The 23,645-nt window shown below is 54.0% G+C and overlaps 1 protein-coding gene across 1 annotated transcript; it reads left to right on the top strand.

The window, feature by feature from the left end:
• Positions 1–3,736: 3,736 nt before the first annotated feature.
• Positions 3,737–23,291, top strand: LOC120985535 (testis-expressed protein 264 homolog). The gene is made up of 4 exons (XM_040413522.1): positions 3,737–4,166; positions 5,768–5,989; positions 18,778–18,934; positions 22,509–23,291. Exons 1-4 carry the CDS (start codon positions 3,900–3,902, stop codon positions 22,769–22,771), a joined length of 909 nt encoding a protein of 302 aa, XP_040269456.1. The 5' UTR covers positions 3,737–3,899; the 3' UTR covers positions 22,772–23,291.
• Positions 23,292–23,645: the final 354 nt, after the last annotated feature.

Raw genomic sequence — 23,645 nt, 5'->3', positions numbered from 1 at the left:
GGAGAGTTGTGGGCATGGTCTGTGAATTACGCAGACATCATTGTACAGGGAAGTGGAGGAGGTGAGCTGTGACCTGCACCTAGTGATCCCTATGGGACAATGTTGTGGACGTCATTGTACAGGGAGGGAGAGAAGTTGATCTGTGACCAACACCCTAATGATATCTATAGGACAATGGTGGGGCAAGTGTGTGCGGACATCATTGTACAGGGACAGGGAGGAGCTGAGCTGTGACATCACCCATAGTGAATGGTGGCCGCTGGGTTAGTATTGGGGTCACTCTCAGTAATTTGAGTCAATGGCGGCATTGTGTGGTTACTACATGGCGGTGGCAGACCTGCGCTCTGTAATCAGGAGGGGTTCACATACTTTTGGTCAGCAGGGTGTTAGTGCCCCACCTATGTGGCCCATACACTGCAGGGGGCAGACAGGGCATGATCCACTGTAATGTAGGGGCACCCACCTATGTGGCCCATACACTTCAGGGGCAGACAGGGCATGATCCACCGTAATGTAGGGGCACCCACCTATGTGGCCCATACACTGCAGGGGCAGACAGGGCATGATCCACAGTAATGTAGGGGCACCCACCTATGTGGCCCATACACTGCAGGGGCAGACAGGGCATGATCCCCAGTAATGTAGGGGCACCCACCTATGTGGCCCATACACTGCAGGGGCAGACAGGGCATGATCCACCGTAATGTAGGGGCACCCACCTATGTGGCCCATACACTGCAGGGGCAGACAGGGCATGATCCACTGTAATGTAGGGGCACCCACCTATGTGGCCCATACACTGCAGGGGGCAGACAGGGCATGATCCACCGTAATGTAGGGGCACCCACCTATGTGGCCCATACACTGCAGGGGCAGACAGGGCATGATCCACCGTAATGTAGGGGCACCCACCTATGTGGCCCATACACTGCAGGGGCAGACAGGGCATGGTCCACAGTAATGTAGGGGCACCCACCTATGTGGCCCATACACTGCAGGGGGCAGACAGGGCATTATCCACCGTAATGTAGGGGCACCCACCTATGTGGCCCATACACTTCAGGGGCAGACAGGGCATGATCCCCCGTAATGTAGGGGCACCCACCTATGTGGCCCATACACTGCAGGGGCAGACAGGGCATGATCCACAGTAATGTAGGGGCACCCACCTATGTGGCCCATACACTGCAGGGGCAGACAGGGCATGATCCACCGTAATGTAGGGGCACCCACCCATGTGGCCCATACACTGCAGGGGCAGACAGGGCATGATCCCCCGTAATGTAGGGGCACCCACCCATGTGGCCCATACACTGCAGGGGCAGACAGGGCATGATCCACCGTAATGTAGGGGCACCCACCCATGTGGCCCATACACTGCAGGGGCAGACAGGGCATGATCCACCGTAATGTAGGGGCACCCACCTATGTGGCCCATACACTGCAGGGGGCAGACAGGGCATGATCCACCGTAATGTAGGGGCACCCACCTATGTGGCCCATACACTGCAGGGGGAGACAGGGCATGGTCCACAGTAATGTAGGGGCACCCACCTATGTGGCCCATACACTGCAGGGGGCAGACAGGGCATGATCCACCGTAATGTAGGGGCACCCACCTATGTGGCCCATACACTGCAGGGGGCAGACAGGGCATGATCCACCGTAATGTAGGGGCACCCACCTATGTGGCCCATACACTGCAGGGGGCAGACAGGGCATGATCCACCGTAATGTAGGGGCACCCACCTATGTGGCCCATACACTGCAGGGGGCAGACAGGGCATGATCCACCGTAATGTAGGGGCACCCACCTATGTGGCCCATACACTTCAGGGGCAGACAGGGCATGATCCACAGTAATGTAGGGGCACCCACCTATGTGGCCCATACACTGCAGGGGGCAGACAGGGCATGATCCCCAGTAATGTAGGGGCACCCACCTATGTGGCCCATACACTGCAGGGGCAGACAGGGCATGATCCACAGTAATGTAGGGGCACCCACCTATGTGGCCCATACACTGCAGGGGCAGACAGGGCATGATCCACTGTAATGTAGGGGCACCCACCTATGTGGCCCATACACTGCAGGGGCAGACAGGGCATGATCCACTGTAATGTAGGGGCACCCACCTATGTGGCCCATACACTGCAGGGGGCAGACAGGGCATGATCCCCCGTAATGTAGGGGCACCCACCCATGTGGCCCATACACTGCAGGGGCAGACAGGGCATGATCCACAGTAATGTAGGGGCACCCACCTATGTGGCCCATACACTTCAGGGGCAGACAGGGCATGATCCCCCGTAATGTAGGGGCACCCACCTATGTGGCCCATACACTGCAGGGGCAGACAGGGCATGATCCACAGTAATGTAGGGGCACCCACCTATGTGGCCCATACACTGCAGGGGCAGACAGGGCATGATCCACCGTAATGTAGGGGCACCCACCTATGTGGCCCATACACTGCAGGGGCAGACAGGGCATGATCCACAGTAATGTAGGGGCACCCACCTATGTGGCCCATACACTGCAGGGGGCAGACAGGGCATGATCCACCGTAATGTAGGGGCACCCACCTATGTGGCCCATACACTGCAGGGGCAGACAGGGCATGGTCCACAGTAATGTTGGGGCACCCACCTATGTGGCCCATACACTGCAGGGGGCAGACAGGGCATGATCCCCCGTAATGTAGGGGCACCCACCTATGTGGCCCATACACTGCAGGGGGCAGACAGGGCATGATCCCCCGTAATGTAGGGGCACCCACCTATGTGGCCCATACACTGCAGGGGGCAGACAGGGCATGATCCACCGTAATGTAGGGGCACCCACCTATGTGGCCCATACACTTCAGGGGCAGACAGGGCATGATCCCCCGTAATGTAGGGGCACCCACCTATGTGGCCCATACACTGCAGGGGCAGACAGGGCATGATCCACTGTAATGTAGGGGCACCCACCTATGTGGCCCATACACTGCAGGGGCAGACAGGGCATGATCCACTGTAATGTAGGGGCACCCACCCATGTGGCCCATACACTGCAGGGGCAGACAGGGCATGATCCACAGTAATGTAGGGGCACCCACCTATGTGGCCCATACACTTCAGGGGCAGACAGGGCATGATCCACAGTAATGTAGGGGCACCCACCTATGTGGCCCATACACTGCAGGGGGCAGACAGGGCATGATCCCCCGTAATGTAGGGGCACCCACCTATGTGGCCCATACACTGCAGGGGGCAGACAGGGCATGATCCCCCGTAATGTAGGGGCACCCACCTATGTGGCCCATACACTGCAGGGGCAGACAGGGCATTACAGCCACCACTCACCGGCTCAGGGCAGCAGATAGATGAACACGAACAGGATCAGGTCAAACAGGAGGAAGACCCAGATGTCGAACCAGTAGGAGTGCTGGGACAGCGGCAGCCGGCAGCCCCGGGCCTCCCCCCTCCGCTCCGCCAGCTCCGGCCCGCCCTGTGCCCGCTGCCGAGTGTCCATGCTGCGCTGCGTCCGTGTCTCACAGGGCGACGGCGAGTCCTGAGGTCTTTTGACAGGGAGGGGTCATGTGACAGGAAGAGGTTACGTCGTCTCTATGGTGAGAACGGGGAGCGTCGCACGTACTGGGCGCGGTATCCTCTCCTGCTGCCGCCCCATTGGCAAGTGCCTTGCTTGCCTCTCACAGGGACTTCTATTGTCTCCGCCCTCTCCTCTGCCTACTCTGTGTGTGGTCACGTGATGCGGTGACGTCAGTGGAGCGGTCACATGACTCTGTGTCAGGTACGGTCACAGCTGCGCTGGGAACAGGTGAGGTGAGCCGCCCGCTCCGGTCTCCGCTCCTCACCTCCGGTCTGTGCTCCGGTCTCCGCTCCCCTCTCTCCAGCATGAGTTCGGTCCCGGAGTGGGTGCTCATCTCCCTCATCGCCGCGGTGGTCGCCCTGCTCCTCCTCACGCTCTTCGGCCTGGCCGTGTACTCGGGGCTGCTGACTGAGGTGGAGGTGAGAGCCGGGCCGCCCCCCATCCGCGGAGTGGTCCTGGCCTACAAGTTCCGTGTGGGGCCCTATGATGAGAGCGGGAACCTGTACACGGAGAGCGTCAGCATGGCCCCGAAACTGGTGTCCATAGGGGTCTACTACGACAACCCCATGAAGGTAAGAAGGGGGGCGGGGGCCCATGGCAGGGTGAGGAGTAGGGGGCGGGGGCCCATGGCAGGGTGAGGATGGTGGTGGGAGCCTGTGACGGGGGCCCATGGCGTGGTGGTGGAGGAGCGTGACGGGGGCCCATGGCGTGGTGGTGGAGGAGCGTGACGGGGGCCCATGGCGTGGTGGTGGAGGAGCGTGACGGGGGCCCATGGCGTGGTGGTGGAGGAGCGTGACGGGGGCCCATGGCGTGGTGGTGGAGGAGCGTGACGGGGGCCCATGGCGTGGTGGTGGAGGAGCGTGACGGGGGCCCATGGCGTGGTGGTGGAGGAGCGTGACGGGGGCCCATGGCGTGGTGGTGGAGGAGCGTGACGGGGGCCCATGGCGTGGTGGTGGAGGAGCGTGACGGGGGCCCATGGCGTGGTGGTGGAGGAGCGTGACGGGGGCCCATGGCGTGGTGGTGGAGGAGCGTGGCGGAGGATTATGGTTTGGTGGTCATCATTGGATTTAGTGCCTGTATGATGGGGGGGGGGGAATGTTTGTAGTTTGGGTTCCTGCGAATTACCCCGGGTCCGGGGGTCCGTCCTCGGTCTGTGACGTGCGGTGCCCCCTCCCCGGCCGCTGTGTGCGGCGGTTTCTATGTGTCATTGAGCCTCATTAGGCCGGTGGCTTTTTCTGGTGTAATAATTTACACTCCGTTGCATCCAGGACTGATCGGTGCGGAGCAGAAATACACATCAGCTGCTCCCCGGGGCCCCAGCTTATTATAGCAGCAGGTCTCCCCCAGGAGTGAGGTACCAGGTCTCCAGGGGGCGCCACAGGGCGATGGAGCCCAGGTGCAGCACACTCACTACCAGGTCCACAGCGCCCGTGACTTCAGGGAAGATGAGTGAAGGAAAGGAGGGATGATGGGCTCCGGGGCCCCGAGCAGCTACAGCCGCTTCTTCTGCCCTTTCTGGTATTGATCTCGAGTTACATCATGTCTTATTCTCTAGTCACAGCCAGAGCTGCAGTTGCTATTCTGCTCATTGGCCCTCACCCCTCCCTGCTGTCTTGCATAGTCCTCTGTGCAGGAGTTGGGGGTCTGATGGAGCCCCCTGATAACCGAGGCTGGCTGCAGGGTATATATAACGTGTCCCCGCAGCCGGTCAGTCCGGTCCTGCTGCTCCAGGAGTGTAGACAGTGCGGTGTTTACACGTAAACGTGGAGGCGGACCTCAGCTCTCTGCTATACCGGCCATTACTCCCCGCAACCAGCATTTCAAATCTCGCCAAAAAAACCCCACTTTTTATTTAGTTTATATATATAACGTATAGATTAACCTTTATTATTTTTTGGAGCGCAGTGATGGAAGAAAGCCATTCCACCATTGTTCCTTGTAAACGATTATTAGTTCAGTAAAATTGCTTTATTGATTTTAAACTTTCTGGATGTGCACATTATTACGGTTCTCTGGGCCTTTGGCTTTTTTTTTTGGGGTGTTATGAGTTAGGTTCCCGGCCCAGCCCCGATCCGTCGTGTAGTCCGCACCAGGACGGGCGGAGTCCATTCTGTGAGAAGTGCAGCTGTCACTTGGTGATTGTAGTAATTGTGTTCTCCTTATTATTCTGCAGGTCCCTGTAGAGTTCTGTCGCTACATTGTGGGCAGTATCCTCAGCGAGGGCGATGAGAAGCCACTCCCCGATCACGTCCGAATATTCCGGAAACATGGATTCAAGTTCTGCGTGCTGCCTGAAGTGAACCATGCTGTGATGGCCACGTTTCCATACACGACACCGTTCTCAATACAGCTGGCCACCACCAGGGTGCACCCTGCGCTGGAGAAATACGTAAAGGTAGAGGGAAAGCAGGGGCGGGTGCTGCGGGTAATCAAGAGAGGCCCCCTGGTTCAGCCCTGCATTAGAGGCACACCCCACTATATATACTGTGCTGCCAATACACGGGAGGCCCCATGTGCAGCCCTGCAGTAGATACAGGTAAAACTCGAAAAATTAGAATATCGCGCAAAAGTCCATTTATTTCAGTAATGCAAATTAAAAGGAATTGCTTTAATGCAGCTTAAAATTAGAATTTTGTGAAAAGGTTGAATATTCTCGGCTCAAAATGTCACCTCTACCCCCCTGAGCAAAGGGGACCTCAAAATTGTGACTTTGGGGTTTCATAAGCTGTAAGCCAAAATCATCCAAATGATAACAAATAAAGGCCTGGAATCTCTCGCTTTGCCTGTAATGAGTCTCATGTGTTAGTTTCACCTTTTAAAGGGGTTGTCCGGGTTCAGAGCTGAACCCGGACATACCCATAATTTCACCCAGGCAGCCCCCCTGATGTTGGCAGCGGAGCATCTCATGCCCTGCGGGCAAGTGTGTTTGGTGACGTCACCAGCTCTGATGGGCGGGCTTTAGTGCTGCCCTAGCCGCCCATCAGTATCGGTGACATCACCGGGCTTCCTGGCAGGCCCATGGAGAGCCCGGTTCGTCACCGGAACTCCGGAAAATGCCTTTGCCCTGCGCGATTTAGCATGAACTGCTCCGATGCTCAAGTCAGGGGGGCTGCCGGGGTGAAAATGGAGGTTTGTCTGGGTTCAGCTCTGAACCCGTACAACCCCTTTAAGTTGCATTACTGAAATAAATTAACTTTGCACGATATTCAAATTTTCAAGTTTCACCTGTATATGCTGTGCCGCCAGTCCGGTCATTACACGGGAGGCCCCCTGTGCAGCCCTGCAGTAGAGGCACACCCCACTATATATATTACTGTGCCGCCAGTCCGGTCATTACACGGGAGGCCCCCTGTGCAGCCCTGCAGTAGAGGCACACCCCACTATATATATTACTGTGCCGCCAGTCCGGTCATTACACGGGAGGCCCCCTGTGCAGCCCTGCAGTAGAGGCACACCCCACTATATATATTACTGTGCCGCCAGTCCGGTCATTACACAGGAGGCCCCATGTGCAGCCCTACAGTAGAGGCACACCCCACTATATATATTACTGTGCCGCCAGTCCGGTCATTACACGGGAGGCCCCCTGTGCAGCCCTGCAGTAGAGGCACACCCCACTATATATATTACTGTGCCGCCAGTCCGGTCATTACACGGGAGGCCCCCTGTGCAGCCCTGCAGTAGAGGCACACCCCACTATATATATTACTGTGCCGCCAGTCCGGTCATTACACAGGAGGCCCCCTGTGCAGCCCTACAGTAGAGGCACACCCCACTATATATATATATTACTGTGCCGCCAGTCCGGTCATTACACAGGAGGCCCCATGTGCAGCCCTACAGTAGAGGCACACCCCACTATATATATATTACTGTGCCGCCAGTCCGGTCATTACACGGGAGGCCCCCTGTGCAGCCCTGCAGTAGAGGCACACCCCACTATATATATATATTACTGTGCCGCCAGTCCGGTCATTACACGGGAGGCCCCCTGTGCAGCCCTACAGTAGAGGCACACCCCACTATATATATATATTACGGTGCCGCCAGTCCGGTCATTACACGGGAGGCCCCCTGTGCAGCCCTACAGTAGAGGCACACCCCACTATATATATTACTGTGCCGCCAGTCTGCTCATTACACGGGAGGCCCCCTGTGCAGCCCTACAGTAGAGGCACACCCCACTATATATATTACTGTGCCGCCAGTCCGGTCATTACATGGGAGGCCCCCTGTGCAGCCCTACAGTAGAGGCACACCCCACTATATATATATATTACTGTGCCGCCAGTCCGGTCATTACACGGGAGGCCCCCTGTGCAGCCCTACAGTAGAGGCACACCCCACTATATATATATATATATATATTACTGTGCCGCCAGTCCGGTCATTACATGGGAGGCCCCATGTGCAGCCCTGCAGTAGAGGCACACCCCACTATATATATATTACTGTGCCGCCAGTCCGGTCATTACACGGGAGGCCCCCTGTGCAGCCCTACAGTAGAGGCACACCCCACTATATATATATATTACGGTGCCGCCAGTCCGGTCATTACACGGGAGGCCCCCTGTGCAGCCCTACAGTAGAGGCACACCCCACTATATATATTACTGTGCCGCCAGTCTGCTCATTACAAGGGAGGCCCCCTGTGCAGCCCTACAGTAGAGGCACACCCCACTATATATATTACTGTGCCGCCAGTCTGCTCATTACACGGGAGGCCCCCTGTGCAGCCCTACAGTAGAGGCACACCCCACTATATATATATATTACTGTGCCGCCAGTCCGGTCATTACACGGGAGGCCCCCTGTGCAGCCCTACAGTAGAGGCACACCCCACTATATATATATATATATATATTACTGTGCCGCCAGTCCGGTCATTACATGGGAGGCCCCATGTGCAGCCCTGCAGTAGAGGCACACCCCACTATATATATATATTACTGTGCCGCCAGTCCGGTCATTACACGGGAGGCCCCCTGTGCAGCCCTACAGTAGAGGCACACCCCACTATATATATATATATATATATATATTACTGTGCCGCCAGTCCGGTCATTACACAGGAGGCCCCATGTGCAGCCCTGCAGTAGAGGCACACCCCACTATATATATTACTGTGCCGCCAGTCTGGTCATTACACGGGAGGCCCCATGTGCAGCCCTGCAGTAGAGGCACACCCCACTATATATATATATATATATTACTGTGCCGCCAGTCCGGTCATTACACAGGAGGCCCCATGTGCAGCCCTGCAGTAGAGGCACACCCCACTATATATATATATTACTGTGCCGCCAGTCCGGTCATTACACGGGAGGCCCCCTGTGCAGCCCTACAGTAGAGGCACACCCCACTATATATATTACTGTGCCGCCAGTCCGGTCATTACACAGGAGGCCCCATGTGCAGCCCTGCAGTAGAGGCACACCCCACTATATATATTACTGTGCCGCCAGTCTGGTCATTACACGGGAGGCCCCATGTGCAGCCCTGCAGTAGAGGCACACCCCACTATATATATATATTACTGTGCCGCCAGTCTGCTCATTACACGGGAGGCCCCATGTGCAGCCCTACAGTAGAGGCACACCCCACTATATATATTACTGTGCCGCCAGTCCGGTCATTACACGGGAGGCCCCCTGTGCAGCCCTGCAGTAGAGGCACACCCCACTATATATATATATTACTGTGCCGCCAGTCCGGTCATTACACGGGAGGCCCCATGTGCAGCCCTGCAGTAGAGGCACACCCCACTATATATATTACTGTGCCGCCAGTCCGGTCATTACACGGGAGGCCCCCTGTGCAGCCCTACAGTAGAGGCACACCCCACTATATATATATATTACTGTGCCGCCAGTCTGGTCATTACACGGGAGGCCCCCTGTGCAGCCCTACAGTAGAGGCACACCCCACTATATATATTACTGTGCCGCCAGTCCGGTCATTACACGGGAGGCCCCCTGTGCAGCCCTGCAGTAGAGGCACACCCCACTATATATATATATATATATATATATATATTACTGTGCCGCCAGTCTGGTCATTACACGGGAGGCCCCCTGTGCAGCCCTACAGTAGAGGCACACCCCACTATATATATATTACTGTGCCGCCAGTCCGGTCATTACACGGGAGGCCCCCTGTGCAGCCCTGCAGTAGAGGCACACCCCACTATATATATATATATATTACTGTGCCGCCAGTCCGGTCATTACACGGGAGGCCCCATGTGCAGCCCTGCAGTAGAGGCACACCCCACTATATATATATATATTACTGTGCCGCCAGTCCGGTCATTACACGGGAGGCCCCCTGTGCAGCCCTGCAGTAGAGGCACACCCCACTATATATATATATATTACTGTGCCGCCAGTCCGGTCATTACACGGGAGGCCCCCTGTGCAGCCCTGCAGTAGAGGCACACCCCACTATATATATTACTGTGCCGCCAGTCCGGTCATTACACGGGAGGCCCCCTGTGCAGCCCTGCAGTAGAGGCACATATATATAAATGCAGAAGCCTCTTCATCTGATTTCCTAAAAACCGCCTCTCTGGGCCAGTATGGTCCCATGAAGTGGATTCATCAGGACTGGCACAGTTTAGAAGAATGCGGAAGTAGTGGCAGTAGACCCCGACGTTGCGGCATTAGGCCATCCTGCAGTTTTTTGCACGTTCTTTGTAGGTTTTTAACCTGCATAGGGGCACGTGCTGTAGCTGAAGAGCGGGTGGTTCTAGGCTCTACACCACAGCCATCCAGATTGAGATCACGTCATTGCCCAGTGCACCCTGGCGTGGCAGAACCAGATCAGGTCTGCCAGTGACTAATGTCACCACAGGCAGCCATTTTTCACTGGGACTAGGGCTTCTATGGACTTCTCAATGTAAATGTCTGATGCTTCCACCTCCGGGCCCCGCGGCTGTCTCTATAACAGAGCCTACAAAGTGAAGGAGAGCGGAGCAGACATGCCTGGCCGCCCTGCGTTCATATCTACGGAAGTGCAGAGAATATCTGAGCGGCTCAGAAGTCCCATAGAAATCAATCGGAAGTTCCCTGCGCAAGCGCAGCCACCAAGCCATTCACTTCTCTGGGGCTGACGGAAATAAGATGCCTACGTGGTCCTCTTTCCGTTCTTTAGATAGGGACATTGGTGGCATATTATAGCAATATGGCACCAATGCTTGAGATGACACAACCCCTTTAAGAGAAAAAAATGCTTTGTCCGTGCCAACCCGAAACCACAGCCGCGCCATCCACACAGACCAAAACGAAATGTAGGACGCAGTCACAGGCCCCGGCGTCCCTTCCCCTTGAATGGAACGTCATCTCATTTAATGGGGCATGTTAGTAGCACTGAGGTTGGCGGCTCCTAGGACGGACAACCCCTTTAAGTGTCACCTTGTAAATCTAAATAATAAGCGACTGTAACTGCACTGACGGCAGGGATGTGGCATGGCAGCCGGTCATGTGAATAGTGCCCTGTGCATGTAACCTCCATGACAACGTGGGTTGAAAACAATTCTGGAAGCGGCTGCGCCTTGTCTGGAGCAGTGCCGTACAGGACAGTCGCCTGTAGGTGGCGTTAGAGAGCTGCGTTTCCTCTTTTTTCGGAGCTGCGTTGCGCTGCACATGGAGTCTCTGCTTCTTTGCTCGATCAGTGCCAAAGAGTATCCGAGCCTTGTGAAGGGGGTCCGCTGTGCTCCTCACAAGCAGCCCGACCCCTCGGCCTTGTGTAGTCAATTGCGTATAGGGGTAGAGCATGAGTTTTAGGGTTCGCTCCTCTGTCAGAGACCTGATCAGTGTCAGGGCACCTTATGGGTTTTGCTGCCGCTTGTCTCTTGTGACGCTTCGCTGCTGCTCTTCATGTGATAAATGTGATGCCCGTGCGGCGTGTAATTCACTTCTGTTATAATGGCACTGAATCGGGGATCTGCTGTATCATTACCCAAGCGCCCCCAGTACAATGGAGAACAGCGGTCAGACCTCTCTGGTGCCGCTCATCTCAATCAAAGGGGTTGTCCGGCTTAGAAAACCTCTTCTCCTATAATCTATTAGGGTCTTCTCTGTTCAAGGAGCTCATCACTTGGACAGAGCGGTCCTGAAGAGCGTCTCTTGGACTGGAGGACCTCTCCTGTACTAGACCGACCATTGATCTGAATGAGCCCTGTGTAATTCTTCAGCTCTCCTGTGGGGGCGCTGCAGGAAAATTACTGACAAGTTCCTGCACAGATCCAGCTGATGGCTGGGGGTATTCACCACCTGTGATCAGCATCTTGTGAACGGACCCTAGGATTGTACAAAGCGGAGAACCCCTTAAAATACCTGAGAGCGGACGGCACCAGAGGCGGGCGGCGCCCCGCACACACGAGCTTATGGGGGCGTCCACCAGAAATGGCGTATGGGCAGGTTCCGAGTCACTCAGACAATAGAAACTGTCTATTTAATGACTGGATAAGAATAAAGCTGTCGCAGCCGAGTGTTTATTGTCTCACAAGCTGTAATTGTGTGCGAGCGATCGGGGGCGGCGGGCGGGAACGCAAGGGTCGGGGAGATGCAGAACTTTCTATGATGGCGTTTACATAGGACTGCATCTGGCGTAATGATAAGATGCTGCTCCCCTGGTTAATGCCTGGCGGGTGCACCCCAATATTACTGGACAGCTGCTGCAGCGCTGCTTGGATCACTGTCACGGCTGTGCGCCCTATAGCAGTCACTATATCCACATCTTAGCAGGCGGCTGTCACCCGGACCAGCGTTACCTGGCCGGTGGGGGGCGCTCGGATACATCCAGTATGTTTCGGGTGAACGCGTGAGCTTTTATTTCTTTAGCGCGTGATCTTTATAAGGAGCCGCGTTAACACTTTGCAGGCTGAGGAGGGAGCCGTTCCTGGCTGTGGGGAAGTGTAAATTGCCACCTGCTGTTTGTTCTCAGGTGAAAATGAGATCTGAGACCAAGAGAAGTGACGAATTGGATGGAAAAGGGAGAGATGGAGACAGGAGGGGGGAGCGGCGCGGGCGCTGCGGAGAGCCTGCTTGTTCTCTACCCCCGCCGCGTGCTGTCTCGCCTGACACTACTTCCCATGTCCTCGCGTCTCATTATTTCTTGCTTGTCCCTCATCTTCTCATCCATTTACTATTTACTGCCTGTCTGCCAGCATTAAGCTCCTTTCATCATGGACTCCCAGCTCTCCAAGCTTCTTCCTTATTGTTTCCGTCTTGCTTTGTGTACTTTTCCTGCGGCCTCAGTAATGGGGAAGGGGGAGCGAGGACGCTGAGGAAGAAGCTTTCCCCGGGGGAGAGAGGAAGGAGGAGGACGAGAGTATTACTGTAAAGCCCTCTCTCTGCCTCGGGACGGTGCTCGGGACAAGTTCTCTTAAAGGGTTTCTGTCACCAGAATTAACCCTATCACACTAGCTGACATTAGTGATGTGCACCTAACTAGCCCTACTTTTATCTGTGCCCCCGTTACTGCAGAAATATAACTTTTATAATACGCTAATTAGCCTCTGGGTGCAGGGGGGGCCTTGCCCCTGCTCCTAGAGGCTCCGTTCTCCCACCTCTGGCCTCTACACTAGATTGACAGGGCCAGGCAGCGTTGGTCTCCACCTGCCGGAGCTGTGCGCTAGGGAAATCTTGCACCGTTCAGTATTTGGCGCAGTGAGGAAGCCGGCGAGCGCCCTTCATTCACTGCGCCGAATACTGAATGGGACGGCGCAGTCGCGAGATTTACACGGCAGACAGGAGGAGACTAACGCTGCCTGGCCCTGTCAATCTAGTGTAGAAGGGCGTGGCCAGAGGTGGGAGAACGGAGCCTCTAGGAGCAGGGGCAACGCCCCCCTGCACCCAGAGGCTAATTAGCATATTTATTTCTGCAGTAACGGGGGCACTGATAAAAGTAGGGCTAGGCTAGTTAGGTGCACATCACTAATGTCAGCTAGTGTAATGGGTTAATTCTGGTGACAGAAACCCTTTAAGATCTCTTCATTGTGAGATCCAACAAAGAAGATTCCCCGTCAGACCTAAACCTTCCACCTTCTTTCTCCGCAGAGCTGTGTGCTCTATCGGGCATCTTTACAACCTCTGCCCAATCTTAAGTGCCCCCTTGTTACCCCCTCTGCACCTGTGCCTTTTGCTCTCTTGCGTTTTTACTTGCCTCCTCTCCCCTCTCTGCACCCCTTCTTTCTTCCTGACCCGCACCTCTCTTCTGTGCTGTCTTACACTCACTCCCCCAATCTCGCCTCCTCTCCCCTCTCTGCACCCCTTCTTTCTTCCTGACCCGCACCTCCCTTCTGTGCTGTCTTACACTCACTCCCCCAATCTCGCCTCCTCTCCCCTCTCTGCACCCCTTCTTTCTTCCTCACCCGCACCTCTCTTCTGTGCTGTCTTACACTCACTCCCCCAATCTCTCTTCCTCTCCCCTCTCTGCACCCCTTCTTTCTTCCTCACCTCTCTTCTGTGCTGTCTTACACTCACTCCCCCAATCTCGCCTCCTCTCCCCTCTCTGCACCCCTTCTTTCTTCCTGACCCGCACCTCCCTTCTGTGCTGTCTTACACTCACTCCCCCAATCTCGCCTCCTCTCCCCTCTCTGCACCCCTTCTTTCTTCCTCACCCGCACCTCTCTTCTGTGCTCACTCGCCTCCTCTCCCCTCTCTGCACCCCTTCTTTCTTCCTCACCCGCACCTCTCTTCTGTGCTGTCTTACACTCACTCCCCCAATCTCGCCTCCTTTCCCCTCTCTGCACCCCTTCTTTCTTCCTCACCCCCACCTCTCTTCTGTGCTGTCTTACACTCACTCCCCCAATCTCGCCTCCTCTCCCCTCTCTGCACCCCTTCTTTCTTCCTCACCCGCACCTCTCTTCTGTGCTGTCTTACACTCACTCCCCCAATCTCGCCTCCTCTCCCCTCTCTGCACCCCTTCTTTCTTCCTCACCCGCACCTCTCTTCTGTGCTGTCTTACACTCACTCCCCCAATCTCTCTTCCTCTCCCCTCTCTGCACCCCTTCTTTCTTCCTCACCTCTCTTCTGTGCTGTCTTGCACTCACTCCCCCAATCTCGCCTCCTCTCCCCTCTCTGCACCCCTTCTTTCTTCCTCACCCCCACCTCTCTTCTGTGCTGTCTTACACTCACTCCCCCAATCTCGCCTCCTCTCCCCTCTCTGCACCCCTTCTTTCTTCCTCACCCGCACCTCTCTTCTGTGCTGTCTTACACTCACTCCCCCAATCTCGCTTCCTCTCCCCTCTCTGCACCCCTTCTTTCTTCCTCACCCGCACCTCTCTTCTGTGCTGTCTTACACTCACTCCCCCAATCTCGCTTCCTCTCCCCTCTCTGCACCCCTTCTTTCTTCCTCACCTCTCTTCTGTGCTGTCTTACACTCACTCCCCCAATCTCACTTCCTCTCCCCTCTCTGCACCCCTTCTTTCTTCCTCACCCCCACCTCTCTTCTGTGCTGTCTTACACTCACTCCCCCAATTTCGCCTCCTCTCCCCTCTCTGCACCCCTTTTTTCTTCCTCACCCGCACCTCTCTTCTGTGCTGTCTTACACTCACTCCCCCAATCTCTCTTCCTCTCCCCTCTCTACACCCCTTCTTTCTTCCTCACCTCTCTTCTGTGCTGTCTTACACTCACTCCCCCAATCTCGCCTCCTCTCCCCTCTCTGCACCCCTTCTTTCTTCCTCACCTCTCTTCTGTGCTGTCTTACACTCACTCCCCCAATCTCGCCTCCTCTCCCCTCTCTGCACCCCTTCTTTCTTCCTCACCCGCACCTCTCTTCTGTGCTGTCTTACACTCACTCCCCCAATCTCGCCTCCTCTCCCCTCTCTGCACCCCTTCTTTCTTCCTCACCTCTCTTCTGTGCTGTCTTACACTCACTCCCCCAATCTCGCCTCCTTTCCCCTCTCTGCACCCCTTCTTTCTTCCTCACCCGCACCTCTCTTCTGTGCTGTCTTACACTCACTCCCCCAATCTCGCCTCCTCTCCCCTCTCTGCACCCCTTCTTTCTTCCTCACCCGCACCTCTCTTCTGTGCTCACTCGCCTCCTCTCCCCTCTCTGCACCCCTTCTTTCTTCCTCACCCCCACCTCTCTTCTGTGCTGTTTTACACTCACTCCCCCAATCTCGCCTCCTCTCCCCTCTCTGCACCCCTTCTTTCTTCCTGACCCGCACCTCTCTTCTGTGCTGTCTTACACTCACTCCCCCAATCTCGCTTCCTCTCCCCTCTCTGCACCCCTTCTTTCTTCCTCACCCCCACCTCTCTTCTGTGCTGTCTTACACTCACTCCCCCAATCTCGCCTCCTCTCCCCTCTCTGCACCCCTTCTTTCTTCCTCACCCGCACCTCTCTTCTGTGCTGTCTTACACTCACTCCCCCAATCTCTCTTCCTCTCCCCTCTCTGCACCCCTTCTTTCTTCCTCACCTCTCTTCTGTGCTGTCTTACACTCACTCCCCCAATCTCTCTTCCTCTCCCCTCTCTGCACCCCTTCTTTCTTCCTCACCTCTCTTCTGTGCTGTCTTACACTCACTCCCCCAATCTCGCCTCCTCTCCCCTCTCTGCACCCCTTCTTTCTTCCTCACCTCTCTTCTGTGCTGTCTTACACTCACTCCCCCAATCTCTCTTCCTCTCCCCTCTCTGCACCCCTTCTTTCTTCCTCACCTCTCTTCTGTGCTGTCTTACACTCACTCCCCCAATCTCGCCTCCTCTCCCCTCTCTGCACCCCTTCTTTCTTCCTCACCTCTCTTCTGTGCTGTCTTACACTCGCTCCCCCAATCTCGCTTCCTCTCCCCTCTCTGCACCCCTTCTTTCTTCCTCACCTCTCTTCTGTGCTGTCTTACACTCGCTCCCCCAATCTCGCTTCCTCTCCCCTCTCTGCACCCCTTCTTTCTTCCTCACCCCCACCTCTCTTCTGTGCTGTCTTACACTCGCTCCCCCAATTTCGCCTCCTCTCCCCTCTCTGCACCCCTTCTTTCTTCCTCACCTCTCTTCTGTGCTGTCTCACACTCGCTCCCCCAATTTCGCCTCCTTTCTCCCCTCTGCACCCCTTCTTTCTTCCTCACCCGCACCTCTCTTCTGTGCTGTCTTACACTCACTCCTCCAATCTCGCCTCCTTTCTCCTCTCTGCACCCCTTCTTTCTTCCTCACCCGCACCTCTCTTCTGTGCTGTCTTACACTCACTCCCCCAATCTCGCCTCCTCTCCCCTCTCTGCACCCCTTCTTTCTTCCTCACCCGCACCTCTCTTCTGTGCTGTCTCGCACTCGCTCCCCCAATTTTGCCTCCTTTCTCCTCTCTGCACCCCTTCTTTCTTCCTCACCTCTCTTCTGTGCTGTCTTACACTCACTCCCCCAATTTCGCCTCCTCTCCCCTCTCTGCACCCCTTCTTTCTTCCTCACCTCTCTTCTGTGCTGTCTTACACTCACTCCCCCAATCTCGCCTCCTCTCCCCTCTCTGCACCCCTTCTTTCTTCCCCACCTCTCTTCTGTGCTGTCTTACACTCACTCCCCCAATCTCGCCTCCTCTCCCCTCTCTGCACCCCTTCTTTCTTCCTCACCCGCACCTCTCTTCTGTGCTGTCTTACACTCACTCCTCCAATCTCGCCTCCTCTCCCCTCTCTGCACCCCTTCTTTCTTCCTCACCCCCACCTGTTTTGTGTTGTGCTCTTGCTCCCCCAATTTCACCTCCTTTCTCTCCCCCCCCCCCCCCCCCCGCCATTGTCTCTCCAGAGGCGTTTGCTGCCCTCCCCCAGGCGGCATTGGTCGGGCTGCCCGCGCCGCTCCTCGGATTGTCAGGATCTAACTTGTATTTTAATGAGTCAGATCCAGCTGGGAATAAAATTTTAATGAGTTTGCAGTGAGTAGTGGTGTCTCAACCACCGAGGGGAAAACAGCTGCAGCCGCCCCCCCGCTCACATATATCCACTTCTGCTTTAGACATGTCATAAGTGTCTGCATCTATCTATAGCATCTCGCCTCCTATCCGATAATTGTCTGTGAATCTGTATGTATGGACATCATAGTGCACTAATTCCCATGGGTGTCACCTCTGCTGCAGGCACCATCACGGGGGTCCTCGGCTGAGGCCTCTAAATGTACCGGTGAAACTAGAAACATGTGAATATTGTGCAAAAGTCCATTTATTTCAGTAATGCAAATTAAAAGGAATTGCATTAATGCAGCTTAAAATTAGAATTTTGTGGAAAGGTTGAATATTCTCGGCTCAAAGTGTCCCCCTCTAGTCGGCTAATTAACCCTTACCCCCTGAGCAAAGGGGACCTCAAAATCAGACTTTTGGCTTTCACAAGCTGTAAGCCATAATCATCCAAATTATACCAAATAAAGGCCTGGAATATCTCGCCTTCCATGTAATGAGTCTCATATAGTAGTTTCACCTTCTAAGTTGCATTACTGAAATAAATGAACTTTGCACGATATTCTAATTTTCCGACTTTCACCTGTGCATGCTGCGGACATCTGCTGTGGATTTCCAGGCCCTAGGTGGTGTGGTTTAGGCCACACGTGTATACACGCCGCATTAGATGCAGGTATTGCCGCAGATCTGATATATTACGATCCCTAATTACTCGCTTGGGTTCTAAAGTTTGGTCTCCATGAAGACTCCAGGCACCGACAGTCTGTAGACCAGTAAACTCCAACTTTGCCTACTACTCCCAGTATGCGCCATCCCTTCCACTTCCCCAAGTGTGTCTTCTGTACCAGTCCTCCGTGAGTCTCTTCTACCCCGATTCTTAAGGCCTCGGCCAGTTCCTTCACACCATTTTGCCACCTGTACCCCTCCCCCAAGCGTGACTTCAGGAGATAAAACCATGGGTTTCATTACAAAGGTGAAAATGTCAGTAACCTGTGATGTGCGCACGTATTGTGCTAATGGGCTGCTCTTGTGGCTTCATACGAAGCCTTTCTAATCCCCTCCATGTATCCGAGTGGAAGGGGCCGCTAATGAGAGGACTAAGCCTCTGCTCTCCTGGGTAGAGCTCCAGCACCACCGCAGGGCTCAGCGGGGCTGCCGCCTCTAATTAGGCCATAAGGGGAGCAGAGAGAAGGAGGAGACCCTATGCACGGCGCGCTCCGCTCCACAGGACCCTTAATCCGCTGCCGTGCAGATTACACGGACCTGAACATACTGAACTATCCGCCATATTAGTGACCCCTCTCTTTTTCAGGAGCGGAAGCTGAGTGCCCACCCCTATGTGGAGATCTATAAAGGGGATAAAATCATCTTCATGTGCCCCTTGTCTCGTCAAGATGACTTCTACGTACCTGAGATGAAAGAGCTACTGAGGAAGGAGAGAGGAGAGGCGCCTCTGCCAGAGTCTGAAGGTATGTGCCAGCTGGGGCATTGCCCCTCCGCATGGTGGTTGTGAAGGTAAATTAGAAGCATTAAATAATAGTATAGGCCTGTGATGGCCGACCTCTGGCACTCCAGCTGTGGTAAAACTACAACTCCCAAGATGTACACTTGCTTGGCTGAAATGACTGGAGCATTCTGGGAGTTGTAGTTTCACCACAGCTTGAATGCCGGAGGTTAGAGGCCTTCTGAGAGCATGAGGAGGCCAGGAGGAGCTGAGCCCTTGATGGTGTCCCTGTCCACTGGATGATTGTTAGGGCGCCTTGTTCACACAGGGCAGATTTTGTTGCAGAAAGTTTCTGTGACTGAAAATAAGTTTCATTTATCTGAATGAGGAGTGCAGAAATCCAAGTGCTCGCCATTCAGATGAATGAAACTGAATTTGAACAAGGTCTGCCATGTGTGAAGGTGCACTTAGATTGGTGAAGATCCCGGTAGTCGGACTCCCACCAATCGCAAGAAGGGGGATCCTGTGTTCTCTGTTGGAATGGCTCAATGGTCGAGCGTGTGCACCACTGCTTCACTTGAATTCTATGGTTCAGCAGAAGATAGTGGAGCGCAGGACGCCACCATTATGGAAACTGACGCTTAAAGACCTAATGATAGAGCAGTTACATATCTCACAGCTGACCTCCAGCCCGCCAGCGGGATGCAGGCCGCCGCCCGCCACAAACAACGTTGTGTAATAAGACAAAGGAAATTTGTGCGACCATGCGGTTTATAACTTCTACCTGATGGTTGCCATCCGCTGAGTTGTCTGTGCCCCATTGAGGCCTATAACTTATTCTGTGCTGTATACCGCCAGATGCACTATCTGCACCATGACGTGTCCCGGAGAACTTCTGCTCTGGATGCTGAAGACGGTGGTGTGGAGCTCTCACATGGCGGTCTTGTGCTTCCTTGCAAGTTATAGGTGGGGCAGCAATCAGCTGGTATTGGAAATGTTCTTTTCACCAGTGACAAAGTTCTCGAACACTCATCTCCTTGTGTGAAAATGCGACCATCCTCTTCCAGGGCTCCACACAGTGCAACCTAAAGCGTCCTAGAATCTGATCTCACTCATTGGGTTGTTGAATGCATCACGTCTTGGAGCAACGGTGAATCTTTCACAGCAGCAATTTCACAAACCAACTTTCCAAGAGAACATCCGAAGAGGTGCAGTCCTGACCCGAATGCGGTCGAGCTGTGGTGACAGGACCGGAAACCTGCAGATCTACAGAGAAGGACAGTATGAGAGCCTGAGACCGGATTCTAGAGGGGGCTTGGTTACCATTAGGGGGTGCTCCCGGTGTCGCACGGGCTGCCTGTTATGGATCAGAGAACTCTGATCCTGAACCTTGCTCATGTGATTCTTCATCTTCCCTAATATGAAAACTGCTCAGGGTGACGAGCCTGCAGTACTCGGGGCTGTCTGCAAGGGGGGGGGGGGATTATCCAGTTCATAGGTCGGTGTCACACAGCGCTGGTCATCGGAGCTGGAAAGCTTCTGTCTCTTCTAATTGCTTCCTGCGCGCTCTGCCATGCTTGCACTTGGATTACGTACCTCCCAGGGTGCTTTGTTTTGCTTCCTGCTGCCCTTATGATGGGGGGTCTGGGACCTTGTAGAGTCAGGATAGCAGACCGAGTCCTCCAGCTGTGTCAGCCGCAATTAACATTATTTTGCACTTAATGACTCCCCAGAGCTCTGTCACCAGCCGTGGGCAGTACCAGCTGTCACTGTCACCTCTTCGTGTTACGTTGCCCTCTGCCCTGGCTCCCGGCAGTCGCTGCCAGCCAAGGTCATTATTTGTCCTGGTAGTCGGGCAGCGTGTGAGGCGCAGATTTGGTTAATGTGCAGGCGGGGGGCAGGACGTGGAGCTGACACCCCTCATCCTCTCCCTCTATTATTATCTGTATGTGTTATTAGGCAGCTGGAGGCTGACGCACCACATGGGCGTTGGGTACAATAAATGGCATGTTATAATCTGCCGGGTCGGGGGCCCACCTGTGAGGGAGCGACAGGATAGTCGTACTAAAATTAGGGATGCCGAATCGGAGTAGAGATGGAAAGCGGCCATCACGGGGAAAATAACGTATTGGTGCCAGAAAGAGGAAAAGGCAGCGGTGTGAGAGGAACCCGAGACATGCTCCGCCATGCTGTTCATGCACACGTGACCGCCAGGGATTGTGGACAATGGACATCATCGATGCAGGACCAGAGCGTGGCGCCGGAGTGGTGGGATACATATAGGTGAATAGGGGGCTCTGCTCCGGGCCAGGTTTTTTAAAATCTTGGAAAACCCTTTAATAATTACAAAATGAAAAGTTCTGCAACTTTCTAATAGACTTTCTGATCCTCATTTTTAAGATCTCTGCTACAGCTGATGATTTGTTACAGTGTATCATATGAGGGCTTGGTTTTCTGTGGGACAAGTTTGCATTTCCTAAAAAATTCTTTCTGGGGTGAAATTGTAAAAAAAATAAACTTACAATTCCGCCTTCATTTTTTTGGGGGTTTGTTATTATAGCATTCACTTTATTCTCAAAGTGACAGGACGCGTGCGGCTCACTATGATCACAGCGATGCCAGACTGTGTACTTCTATTAGGTTTTACTTTAAAAAAAATAAAAACCTTTGAGAAAATAAAAAAATTTCTTCCCATTGCTATATTCTGACAGCCATCACTTTTTTATATTCAGTCTGCAGAGTTGTGCGAGGTGAACTCTAGTTATTGGTACAGTCTTAGGGAATATATTAATTTTTCCCACTTTTGTTTAGTTTTTTGGGGGGACAATGTGCCAAAAATAGCAAATCGCACTTTATTTATTTTATTATTTTTTTCTAATAGTTTGTCCATTTTCGGAGGCAGCGAGGCCCCCCTTCTTCGTAACCGCATAGGTGCTATTGAAGGGTTAAATGACCTGACTGCTGGCGGGTGTCTCTGTATTATGCATCCAGCACCCGCCATGTGTGGAGCGAGCTCAGCGTGTGAGCCTGCACGCTAATACCATGCATGTACGGCATTAGGCTGCTTTCACACTGGCGTTTTGGTTTCCGTTTGTCAGATCCGTTCAGAGCTCAGCGGTCCAAAACGGATCAGTTTAGCCCCAATGCATTCTGAATAGAGAAGGATCCGCTCAGAATGCATCAGTTCGCCTCCGATCAGTCTCCGTTCCGCTCTGGAGGCGGACACAAACGCCGCTTGTAAGCAGCGTTTTGGTGTCCGTCTGACGAAACTGAGCCAAACGGATCCGTTCTGACAATGTAAGTCAATGGGAGCGGATCCGTTTTCTATGACACAATAGAAAACTGACCTGTCCTCCATTGACTTTCAATGGTGTTCAAGTCTTGGTTATGTTAAAGATAATACAAACTGATTCGTTCTGAACGGATGCAGACGGTTGTATTATCTGAACCGATCCGTCTGTGCAGATCCACGACGGGTCCGCGCCAAACGCGAGTGTGAAAGTAGCCTAAAGGGGTTAAATGCTGAGCAACCTGCTGTAAGGACACGGCCGCTATCTTCTGGGCATAGATTCTCATCTTCTCCTCTTTCTCCTCCTCAGGTGCTGAACTTGACCCCCTGTTATTAGAGGACACTTTAAGCTTGGAGCTGGTGTCGGAAAATCAGGAAGAGACCGAGGCTGAAGGCTCCCAACGAAAAGAGCCAACCAACAGCGAGAAGAGCCCCAGCGAATCCGGGGCAAGCGCCTCGTCCTTCGAAGAACTGGACCTGGACGGCAACGCGGCGGCCAAAGACCAGCAGGAGGCAAAAACCGAATGGAGTAAAATGCCGGAGAGCTGGGATAAAGAGAGAGCGGAGGAATGACTGATCGTAAACGAATCCTTGTAGATGATTATAGCCGTTAGTAAAGCCTTCACATAGCGACAGCGCGCTCCGCCCCCCCGTGCACATCCGCCGCGCGGTGCAGTCAGCTGCCAGCGGGGGGCTTTAGTTTATAGACGCTCAGTTTCTTTGCAGGAAAACAAAAGTTTTATTTGTCTTTTAACTTCTTGTATTGAAGTTGTCGGCTCCGAGGATCCTGCAGCTGCTGATTTTTGGCAAGGTGAATATTAGCTGAGCGGAGAGCGAGGGCCGCGGGACCCGGAGAAGAGCCTCCTATGAAGGCGACTCCGATTGGCTTCACGCGCATTGAAGAAGAGTCTTGTCCTCAGAGTGTCGGCCGGTTTCAAGGTCGGAATAAAATGTTAAGAAATAAACTGCACAAGACGAAGACGCCGCGTCCTGATTGAGCGGGACGGAAATCTCTGTACACCAGCAGCGCCGCGCAGGGGTGTGACCGCGTGTGCGCTCAGAAAAAGTCCTTTAATCTAATGAGGCTTGATTGTTGTCGGCCCACATCTCCTGCCTCTCCCCTTTATTCTGCAGTTCTGTGCCCGACCTTTGGATGCCATCATTCTGATACCTGCTGGCGCATCCGTTATCTAGTATTGCGCGCCCTCCAGAGCTGATGACTTGTGCTTGGTCATTTACATAAATGTCACCGCCAAGGAATGCTGGGCTGTCGGGTAAATTCCTGCTAATCTGGCATGAACTTTTTTGGCATGCCAGATTATCAGGTGCCATATAAAATGAATTGCGCGGTTCATCTGTCGTCAAGCTCCGGGAAAGAATTGTAAGACAAGGAGAGCAGGATGAATGAAGCTAATCCGGCATCCAGTAATCCAGAAAGTCTCCTGCC

This window comes from Bufo bufo, unplaced genomic scaffold, assembly GCF_905171765.1.
Source record: "Bufo bufo unplaced genomic scaffold, aBufBuf1.1, whole genome shotgun sequence".
Classification (NCBI taxonomy): domain Eukaryota; kingdom Metazoa; phylum Chordata; class Amphibia; order Anura; family Bufonidae; genus Bufo; species Bufo bufo.
The sequence above is the reverse complement of the archived record's forward strand: the minus strand, read 5'-3'. Positions and strand labels throughout refer to the sequence as shown.

Bases quoted from the DNA above. Each gene is read 5' to 3' on its own strand.
- LOC120985535 (XM_040413522.1), top strand. From the start codon at position 3,900: ATGAGTTCGGTCCCGGAGTGGGTGCTCATCTCCCTCATCGCCGCGGTG. The intron at 4,167-5,767 runs GTAAGAAGGGGG...ATTATTCTGCAG, and splicing joins ACTACGACAACCCCATGAAG to GTCCCTGTAGAGTTCTGTCG. The intron at 5,990-18,777 runs GTAGAGGGAAAG...TCTCTTTTTCAG, and splicing joins CGCTGGAGAAATACGTAAAG to GAGCGGAAGCTGAGTGCCCA.